This window comes from Copadichromis virginalis, linkage group LG5 (assembly GCF_057382275.1).
Source record: "Copadichromis virginalis isolate Kocher_CV1m ecotype Utaka linkage group LG5, C_Virginalis_male_GT1.1, whole genome shotgun sequence".
NCBI classification, from domain to species: domain Eukaryota; kingdom Metazoa; phylum Chordata; class Actinopteri; order Cichliformes; family Cichlidae; genus Copadichromis; species Copadichromis virginalis.
In genome coordinates, this window is record NC_140622.1 from 14,852,398 (window position 1) to 14,863,940 (window position 11,543).

At 40.0% G+C, this 11,543-nt stretch overlaps 1 protein-coding gene across 1 annotated transcript; it reads left to right on the forward strand.

Moving 5' to 3' along the window:
- Positions 1-6,469: 6,469 nt before the first annotated feature.
- aqp7 (aquaporin 7) lies at positions 6,470-11,501 on the forward strand. Its single transcript, XM_085456153.1, has 7 exons — positions 6,470-6,552; positions 6,692-6,893; positions 9,887-10,013; positions 10,100-10,237; positions 10,586-10,704; positions 10,852-11,069; positions 11,210-11,501. Exons 2-7 carry the CDS (start codon positions 6,756-6,758, stop codon positions 11,394-11,396), a joined length of 927 nt encoding a protein of 308 aa, XP_085312279.1. The 5' UTR covers positions 6,470-6,552; positions 6,692-6,755; the 3' UTR covers positions 11,397-11,501.
- Positions 11,502-11,543: the final 42 nt, after the last annotated feature.

The window sequence follows — 11,543 nt, forward strand, 5'->3', positions numbered from 1 at the left end:
CTAATTCAATGTTATGTAATTTTGTTACAAAAGTGCAACATTTAATGGAATCTGGTGTAATGAAGGTTACTTGATTGTTAATAGCAAGTACATTTTCCCTAACAATTAATGATTTGAATAAATAAACCTTTGATTAGATATGTTTCAGTTTCATTTGAATCAAAATTAATAGTTCATGTTAAGAAGTGAATAATATTTTATTTTTATTTTTAGCGTGAGGGAGCTTCAGAGGTAAACACTATTTTCATAGGATCAACATTTGTAAAAATTCTTAGTTTAGTGCTGGATAACTGATGAAACTATCCAAACATCCATCCATCCATCCATCCATCCATTCGCTTCCGCTTATCCTTTTCAGGGTCGCGGTGGATGCTGGAGCCTATCCCAGCTGTCATAGGGCGAGAGGCAGGGTACACCCTTGACAGGTCGCCAGTCTGTCGCAGGGCTAACACACAGAGACAGACAACCATTCGTGCTCACATTCACTCGCGTATTCACACCTATGGGCAATTTGGATTAATCAATTAACCTATCCCCACAAGCTGCATGTCTTTGGACGGTGGGAGGAATAAAGAATCCTCCGGCAGTCCAGTATGTCTGGTGGGGTTTGTCCAGGGGTGCTTTTTTGCCTCTTTTTGTCTAACCTATGGGTTTTATTAGGGCCTGAGCACCGAGAGTGCGAAGGCCCTATTGTATCTGCTCCGTTTCTTCTTCTTATTATTCAGGTAAAACAAGTGCCTTTTTGAGGGCTTTAACATGCTCAAAAACTCATGAAATTTTGCACACATGTCAGGTCTGGTGAAAAATTTCGTATTTTAAAGGTTTTATATATGAGCATTGGAAAATGGCTCTGGAGCGCCACCTATGTGTTGTTAAATGCAAGCCTAGGAACACATAGTTTGAGCTACATGAATGAAATTGGGCCCACACGTGTATCATGCTGAGACGGACAAAAAAGTCATTGGGACCATTGATGCACACCCAACAGGAAGTCCGCCATTTTGGATTGAAGGTGACATTTTGTATCTGATTTTGCCATTTCCAGGCCTTGTACTTTTGCGAACTCCTCCTTGGGATTTGATCGTATACGCTTCATATTTGGTCAGTGTCAACTACACACCTGGGCCATATTAAATTGTAGAGCTTTTGAGTTTTCGGACAAGGGTGTGGTCGTGGCGCCACGGTAAATTTTGATAATTTGCCATGAAAATCTTATTTGCTCTCATTTCCATATAAAGTGTCCCATCTGGACCAAACTTCCGACATATGATAAGACTCTGCCCCTGAACATATTTCACTTGCCATATTTGACAACGGCAATAGCGCCACCTAGTGGGAACAGGAAATGTCATGTTTTACACTTTGAGGTACAGTATAGATGTCGGTGAACCATGTAGCCTCAAATTTGTCCAGGAAAGCATTAAGGAGTTGGTCTTGGCAATACATGGAAAACTGTGAGTTTTTGCGAACTGGCATGACCCCAGCAGGATGGCGAACATTGATGTCTCGCCGTGAAGAACGAAAACGCCATAACTTAAAGAAATCCAGTCTGATCATTACCAAATTTTACAGACATGATTACGTAGCCATCCTGAACAGATTGATATGCCCATTGTCAGGAATACGCAGAGCACCACCTAGTGGGAACAGGAGATGTCATGTCTTTCACTTTGATATACTGATTTTCACAGGTTCATCAGGTCCACCTCAAAAGCGGGGAATATTAACAGTCCCTCATGATGCTTCAGTGACAAAAATTGTGAGTTTAAACTGAACAGCACACCCTGGTGGCAAGGCGGTTCACCATGAAAGATGAAGTGGCTGTTGAGGGGCTTGGAAAGTTTAAAAACTCTTGACATTTGGTCCACACCTCCAATGTGATGAGGGTTTTCTAGTCATTTTCATGGAATATTGCAAAATGGCTCCACAGCGCCCCCTGCAAAATTTAAAAACATCAGCCCCTGCTCCGTGTTTCATCTATGAGTCTGAAACCTGGTAAGCTTATGTAGGGTACCAAGATGTACAAAAAAGTCTCTTGGAGCAATATCCCAAATCCAACAGGAAGTCAGGCATTTTAAAATTAATGTGTAATTTTGGCGACATTTTCCCCTCTTTTCAGGCCTCATACTTTGACGAACTCCTCCAAGGGATTTCATCAGAGCGACACGATCTCCAGTGGAAGCATGGAATCTAAACACCTTTGTGATGTTAAATTGTGAAGCATTTTACGTTTAGGGAGTTAGCATGTGGAGTTTCAATCACTCGCCAAAAAGCAGTAATCTGCTGTCACTCGAAAACACAATGTCCAATCTCTCCCAAACTTCGCAGGCATGAGTCGAGAGTCAAGCTTGGAGGAAAAATACTGTGGCCCTGAGAGGCCAAACAGACTGCAACCTAAGAAAACATAAGCAAATAGAAAAACAGCGCAAAAGCACACACAATACAACAGAACACAAAGTAACTAAAGTTACAATTTAACCCTCATCCTACTGAAATATTTAACAGCCATAGACTACCAACTGCATAAACTCCCTCAGGATGCCAAGAGTAAATTACCCTAGGAACAACAGCAAACAATAGATAATAGCAAAAACAGCCTTTTCTTTTAAATTTACTCCCTACTTCCCTTGATACTGTGTGATGCTTTAGTTTAACACACATGCCAAGTAAATGGTAAATGGCCTGTATTTGTATAGCGCTTTACTTAGTCCCTAAGGACCCCAAAGCACTTTATACTACATTCAGTCATCCACCCATTCACACACACATTCACACACTGGTGATGGCAAGCTACATTGTAGCCACAGCCCTGAGGTGCACTGACAGAGGCGAGGCTGCCGGACACTGGCGCCACCGGGCCCTCTGACCACCACCAGTTTGGCAATGGGTGAAGTGTTTTGTCCAAGAGCACACCGACCGAGACTGTTGGAGCCGGGGCTCGAACCGGCAACCATCCGATTAACAAAGCTGTAAATTGCATGTTTCTGATAAAATAAGTAGACTGGTATATTAAATATTCCTTTAATTTGTGAGTATAATCATGCCATATCATAACTGTCTTAATTCATATAGAACAGAGGAAAACTGAACCTTAAACAGGATGATTTTTGCTAAATGAGTCTGACAGAAGTGAACAGAGATGATACAAACACATAAAATCCTTATAAAATATGATATAACACTATAAATCAACTTACCTCAAAATATATGCTGATGTTTTCTTAAGTTGCAGTCTGTTTGGCCTCTCAGTGCCACTGTGAAAAAACCCCAAGAGCTATTAAATATTTAAACATTAGCTAACTAAGATATTCTACAATAAAGTGTACCAATCCAGAGCCATTATAAGGATGAACTTTGTCTTATTTTGAAGGCTGTAGCCATTAATTATTTTAGTAATCGAGTATTCTAGCAATTATTCCATTGATTAATCGAGGAATCTGATAAGAAAATGCTTTTGTTTTATTAATGTGCAATAATAAATATTCAAAAGAGAAAAATAGGTCTTTCAGAATGAACTACTCATTGGTTTCTATTTTAGGAATTGCATTTTTTTTAAGTTTAACTGCTTAAACAACATCTGTCAAATTAATTTTTTTAAAGAAAAAATGTTCTTAAATTCCAAATGAAATAAATAATCTCAAGTACAGTCAAGTACAGGGTCTACTAAGTAAGTAAGTAAAGTTTTATTTATATAGCACCTTTATGTGTCATGGACCCGGCTCTGGAGGACTCGGGGGGTCCTTAAGCAGGATGGACTGTTATTATCGTTATTATTATTATTATTAGTAGTAGTAGTAGTAGTAGTGTTGTTATTTGGGGATGTGTGTTTTTCTGTACTATTCTGTGTTGTTCGGTGTTCCACTCATTATATGTAGAGGCAGGGTGTGGGTGTGTACATGTGTGGCTGGAGGATGGAGAACAGCCCATGCAGGCCTGATGGGTGTGGCCCTGCAAGAGGACTGGCCACACCTGAAGTTCCTGCCACACATCTGTTGGTGGTCAGGGCTCGTCGGGGGAGCTACTTAGGAGAGTGTTGGAGCTCCCACCGGTGTGGGATCATTGAGTTGTCTACCCAAGTTAGTGTGTGTCAGCGTACGACGGTGCAGTTCGTGTATGCCCGCTGGGGTTGGTGTTGATGGCTGTTTTTGTGGTTTTCCCCCCAGGTGGAAGAGTGGACCAGAACGGCAGCACGCACAGGGTGTGCGAGAACACAACAGTGGGGAGCACACACACGGGATTCAAGGGAGCAACGGGGAGTTATTGTGTTTACAGCCTTCACTGTAAATAAAGTGCACTGTTTGAATCGCAGAACCATGCGTTCTGGGTCCTCATTCCCCCATATCCCCACGGTCTGCCAGCCAGACCGTGAAATATGGATAAAAGATCACAAAGTGCTTCACACAGAGATAACGAATTATAAAACAAAAACAGACAAAAGTTAATGCAATGCAATTCTAAAAAGATGTGTTTTTAGTTGTTGTTTAAAAGAGACTACTGAGTCCACAGATCTTATGCTCAGTGGGAGAGAGTTGCACAGTCAAGGAGACACAGTGGCAGCAGCTCTGTCTCCCTTAGGTCTCAGCCTTGTATGCTAAATAATAAGTGGGTCACATGTGAGTACTTAGATGTTTTGGTCAGAAGCCTAGCAGCAGCATTTTGAACAATCTGTCCCGGTTCTGGGTCATTCTGATCCAGCATTTTCTGTTTCTTATGTTTTTGGTATTCTTCTGTATTATAATTTATGTTCTGATTCTTTAGCTATCCTGTGTTGATTATTATTATTATTCTATGTTCCAGCTTATTCCAGTTTAGGGTTTAGTTCTTATGCCCTCATGTTTAGTTTAGGTTTAGTTCTGTGCTTAGTTTTTTCTGCCCGTGTGTTCCCTCTGTGTAAGTCTGCATTTCTTAGTCTGTGTCTTTGTGAATTGTTTCCTGTTTTATTTTGAAGGGTTGTGGCTGATGTCAGTGTGTCTAGCTTCGCTCCCCGTCTCGTTAGCCCTAATCCCTCCCAGCTGTGTCTCCCTCCTGTTTTCCACTCCCTGATTACTCCCCTGTGTTTACCTTTGCTCTCTGCCGCGTCATACCCTCAAATTGTGCCTGTGTGTTTCTGTTTTCAGCGGTCTGTTTTTCAGTTCATGTTTTGTTTATCGCCAGCAATAAAGCTATGGTTTCCGCCTGCCCGCACACAGAGCTCTGACACAATCTGCAGACAACCCATGCCCCCCTTTAGACTCACCGCTGTTTGTTGCTGGTGTCACGGGCCACAGTGATAGAAAGTGGGCTAATTTAATCATGGTATCAGACTAAATTAACAGTTCATCTGCATATTATCAGTATTTCTTTTTAAAAACCAGGGCCTGCCTGGGCTTATTGTTGTCAAAATTTGTATTCACATACATGCTCCTAAATACGTGTTTATCGCAGGTCTATTTTATTCCCAAATGTGGGTGAAACGTTTATATAGAATTTAAACGAAGCGTCGAAAAATTTGCCTCGAGGACTTTTTTTTTTTACATTTTTTATCATTGAGTTATTTGAATTATGCAATGAATCATTGCAGCCCTAAACTATAAACATCATTAGTCAGGCTGAGTGCACATTTAAGCATACTAAGATTGAACAAACGTAGCATTATTTTCAAAGATCAAAGACATTACAATTAACTTTTCAGGGAACATGAACATAAAATTTCATGGCAGTCCACACTGTCACGTCATTTACTACAGACTCAGGTTTGGTTAGGTTGTTTATGACTGTGTGAGCAAGCTGGGCGCTGAATTACCCTTTTTTGTGCGATCAATAAAATAAACAAATCTGAAACAGCTGAAATCAATAAATACGACATTTATACTGAAGTAACCAGTATTGGTGAAAATCAGATTTTGCAGCTGGAAATTGTTTGTGTGTATTGATCAACTTTTATCACCTACAAACTTCCAAAGTTGTAGCCATCGTAATCTACTTTTCAGTTTTTGTTGTTGTGTTTCTTTTGCTTATTTAGGAGAGAAAAAGCATGTATGGACTTTGTAATGCTATGAAGTCCAGATAGTGTGTTACTGTAGCAGCCTTGCTTCAACCAATAGTTTATGCTGTTTTGACCCCACTTCAGTAATGTAAGGCGCGAAGTGTAAGTGTAGATGTAAAGTGCATTTCATATAATCAGAAGTATACAGAACATGTGCACAAAACAACATGGAACAATTAAAAAAAGTCTACATAATAATTTCAAGGTAACTTTTTGTTGCTGTAAAAGCCATAAATAATAATATAAAAAAAGTAAAAACATCTTATTCAGCCTTTTAGTAAGTTAACTTGTAATGAGTTTCAGTTCTGAATAAAGTACTCCACAGATGTATTTAAAGTGTTTTTATTATGACAAATTTGACAGATAATCAAGCACAGCAGGGTGTGTGTCACTGTATCTTTGGCCATTTCCAGGAGGAGGGGAGAGAAGAAGGGGGTGGAGGTGGGTGAGAGTGTGTTGAAGCCTTTAAATTGTGGACAACTTCCATTGGATGTGAGTGACAAAGAGAGACTGAGAAACACAATTAGGTAAGTGAGTGGAAAAAGGGGAACTTTTGAGGTCAGGAGACAAAAAGTTGGTCTTGTTTGCAAAGTACTGTGTGCCAGTCACTTCATAAATTTTTCAACCAAGGCTGAATGTGTAGTTTTTTTTTTCTCATTCAAAAAGGGTAAAAAAAAGTCCTGAGGTTGGAAGGAAAGAAGAAGAGGAAGAAAAAGTAGAAGAAGAAGAAATGAAGGACTTGGTGCAGTCAGTAAAACCCAGGGTGTTTCAGCAGAGGGGAGGTAAAGTAACTCGATCCAAAGTTTGGCTAAAGAATGAACTCATTCGTGTGGGACTTGCTGAATCACTTAGCACATATGTCATGATGGTAAGAATACAGTATTATCACAAGATTTCTGAAGTGTCATATGCTTTCAAATAATAATATGTAATATCTCATTAAAAACTGTAAAAGCACCTCTCAAATCCATGATTCCGCTGACATTTTGACTTTTCATTTATCGGGTCTTCTTTCTGTTTAGAATCTAATTGCTTATCTGTAGCACCCATATGCTATTAATCATTAATGTCGTGCTCTTTATCCTGATAAGTTGCAACATTCTCCCAAATACACACACACACATAAGCACTATTAACAGTCACATTGTCAGGTTCAGTGAATGAACCTGAGAGTCTAGTATTATTATAGAGTAATAGTCAGGCAGCAAGCCAGCTGAAGAGGTTTCCAGAAGTCACACGTCAGCTGTCAGCTGTTACAATAAACCTTTTACTTAGAAGCCTGGAAGAAAAACACATGCATTTATAACATGATGAACATGGGAAGCGTAAATGCCTGAATGTGAGCACAAAAGAATTGCACTTACTGTGTTTGTGATTCGGAATCCTGACAGAAACAAAATACTCGTGACTTTGTTGGGGGAACCAGACTTTTCCTGTTTCCTGATAGAATGGCTACAGTTTTTCAGTGTCAGCATTTTTTTTTACCCTGATAACATAGCCGCTTGAGTTAAAAGCAAGATAATTCAGTAGTGTGGTGTCTTTTACATTTGTGCAGTACCATAATTAAAATGAAAATTAATTGTGCAACTCAGCCTTTTAACTTTTAAGTAAGAAAGAAAATGTTACTTATACAGTATGTTTAGAAACGAAGGTACTTCTAGAAATAATTAAAACAAACAAACAAAAAAAACCTCCCAAAAAACGTAACTTTTTGCTACTTACCTCCGTCAGAGAGGTTATTCTTTTGGTAGCATTTGGGTGCGTGTCAATCTGTCTATAAGCAAGACAGCTCAATTCTGATAACACTTTCTAGGCGTGTAGATAAGGTCATGTTAACATGCCATTAAAATTTGGCTTACATTCACTAAAGCCTTCTAGGAGACTTAAATTATTCATCGGTTGAAAAGTTACAAAAAAACCTTATAACTTAGAAACTATGACGCTTACAAGTGTGATGTGTATTGTGAACATATAGTACCGTAGTACCGTATACAGATTTAAAACATGTGAGAACAAAAATGTGTGCGAACAAAGAAAATAAACTGAATTATACCATTCTCTTAAAAGTAAATTCTGCCCAGAGAGTGAGCTGCGTTGTGGAGGTTTAAACTCTCAGAGTGCTTCTTGTTTACATCCAGAAAGTATTCACAACACTTCCACATTTTTGTCATGTTACAGTGATATTTCAAAATGGATTCAATTCATTTTTCACCTAAAAAATTCTAAACACAATACTTCATAATGACAAAGGTAAAAAAATATTGAAATGTTTATAAATAGATATAAAAATAAAAAAGCAAAACTATAACATGTACATAAGTATTCACCACATTTTGTTGTGACACTCAAAATTGAGTGTCCACTGAGCCTCTGATGTTCCACTGGTGTTTCGACAACTTCCACCTGTGGTAAAGTCAGCCAACTGGATGTGATTTGGAGAGGCACACACCTGTTTGTATGATGTCCCACAGCTGACAGTGCATGTCAGAGCAAAAACCAAGCCATGATGTCCAAGAAATTGTCTGGAGACCTCTGAGACAGGACAGTTTCAAGGCACAGAGCCTCAATTATCTGGCTCCAGGTTATTCCATTTTGGAATAGCCATAGTTAGGAAGCTAATGAAGAACCCAATGGTCACTCTGACAGAGCTCCAGTGTTGCTCTGTAGAGAGAGGAAAACCTTCCAGAAGTACAACCATTTCTGTAGCACTTCACCAATCAGGCCAGTGTGGTAGTAACCAGACAGAAGCTACTTCTCAGTAAAAGTCAAATGACAGCCCACCTGGGATATACCAAAAAGCACCTGAAGGACTCTCATACCATGAGAAACCAAATCCTCTGGTCTGATGAAATAAAATTTGAACTCAGTAGTAAAATGGTGGCAGCATCATGCTGTGGGATGTTTTTCAGCAGCAGGAACTTGAATGAATGAATGTGCAATATACAGAGACATCCTGGATGATAATGTGCTCCCAAGAGCTCTGGACTGGATTGGGCGAAGCAGCTCTCTTCCAGCAGGACAACGACCCTAAGCACAAAGCCAAGATGACAAAGGAGCGGCTTTGGCACAGCTCTGCAAATGTCCTTAAGCAGCCCAGCCAGAGGGAAGGAACCTGTCTGAAAATGACTGTAGAGTATCTCAAGCTCCACCAAGTTGAATAAGGAGTGCTGGTTCACCAAAAACAAAAGGCTTGAGGCTGTAATTGCAGCCAAAGGTGCTTCAACAAAATATTTTGCAAAGGCTGTGAATACTTTCTGGATGCACACTATATATTTGTTGAGTGGCTTTCCCTACATCATATCAAGCTGGTGCACAGGATTTTTTAAAATGTTTTGTTAGACAATTCCATTGCTGGAGAGGGAAAAGTTGTACAGGAAATTATGTTTATGTTGCTTCAAGACTGTAACTGTGGTCCAACTCCTTGCATCCTGGCAGCATTCAGTGTAGTGGTGGCTGATAAACTGACATTCATATAAATCTGCAGTGCAAGGAGTAGGATAATCATGTGATGAGCTGATATCTTGTCATATGTCAAAAAGACAAGGAGCTCAGGATGAGTTTGTTTTTACAGCCAAATATTTACAGTAAATTGAGATATTTTACAGGTGTTTTACAATCATTACTATTAGATTTAAAGTGGCAGAATAATAGCAACCAAACAGCTGACAGTGTTACACTATAAGATTTTTTACAGTGAGAAACTGCTATTGTCGATTACAAAAGAATCTGGCTGCCAGCACTTAATCACAGTTTGCCTCAAACATTTCTTATATTGTGAAATAAGCTTCCTGGAAAGTATTTCTTGTAATCTGTTTCTATGTTTGACTGCATAAATGATATATGGGTTCTCTTTGTCTCCAGTCATTGGGCTTGGGGTCTGTGGCCCAGGTAGTGACTGGTCAGGGAGCTTTTGGACAGTACCTCAGCATCAACCTGGGTTTTGGACTGGCTGTTGCCATGGGGTCTCATGTTGGAGGGAAGATCTCGGGTATGAAAGATGATGACATCAAAACCTATGAAATGCTTTCCAATTGTTGTTCAGCAGTCATATTTTGCTCTTTTGATCTGTTTCAGGGGCTCATATGAATGGAGCTGTATCATTCACAATGTGTGTGTTTCGCCGCCTCCCGTGGAAGATGCTACCTCTTTATATTTCGGCACAGCTATTGGGGTCATTTCTTGCAGCAGGGACAATTTATGCTGTCTACTATGGTGAGGAAACGCAACAGTATGTGTTAAAAAAGAAAAAATAGGTATCTAGGTCACTTGAAGGTTCAAAAACAAAGAAGCAAAGTCTCAGGAAATCGGCCCATGCATGATTTAAATTTAAAGCTTATCTGATGTTTTTCTGCATCTACACATGTGGAACACATTATGAAGAGGCCCACCATGCTGTACTGCACCATCATGTGTCCTAAGCGGCAAACGTCCTAGAAAAAGTATTATAAAAACCACATGGAAAACAACTCATACAGATCTGGAGGCACTGTTACTGAAGTATTGCTGCGATTTCTTGGAGTCACACAACTATCACGATTTATCTGTTTGATACGTTTGCAGAAGCCATTCATGACTACTGTAGAGGAAACCTGACTGTGACTGGTGAGAAGGCCACTGCTGGTATCTTTGCCACCTATCCTGCTCCATACCTCTCTCTGATAGCTGGATTTTTTGACCAGGTAGCACTGAAAGTCAACTAAAGCTTCATAGTTACAACTCTCCATCATCAGACATAATCAGCATGAATGATTTCCTTTACTAGATGGCTTTCTACACGGTTATCTTTCCAGACTGATGTTTTTGTTCTATGTGTGTGTTTGGGGAAGGTATTTGGCACAGCGATGCTACTACTGTGCCTTATGGCTCTATCCGACCAGAAGAACAAACCAGCGCCAGCAGGAAGTGAGCCTGCATTTGCGGGTTTCCTGGTGCTTCTCATTGGCATTTCTTTGGGTAGCAATAGTGGCTATGCCATCAACCCCACCAGAGACATCGCACCCAGGGTTTTCACTGCCATGGCAGGCTGGGGATCTGATGTGTTCAGGTACACAAAAAGGCCATATCATTTTCTTTTGCTTTTTCCACCTTAATCAAGGATTAGTCAAGAATAAACCCCCCCCCAACTACTTTTCATTATTAATTAACTATTTACTTTTTTGTGGTTTGCTGCCTTTATCTGTGTAGGGCTGGAAACGGATGGTGGTGGGTGCCTCTAGTTGCCCCCCCTATTGGAGGAGTCCTTGGAGCAGGGCTATACAAGGCTGTTGTGGAACTGCATCACCCACACCTCTCTAAAGCGGGTGGAGAGATGGTTGAAGAAGCTGTCCCTCTGGATAAAGAGATAAATACCATTGAAAATATGTGTGTGTGACACCCTAGCTAAGTTGACAGCTAAGTGAATAGCTCTATGAAGATGCAACATTCAATGAAGGTAAAGGGTTAAAAAGCCCAAAACTAACTTGTTAGATGGGAGACAGTGAAATAAAGATTTGTTCAAATCAAAAATGCTCACCGTGTT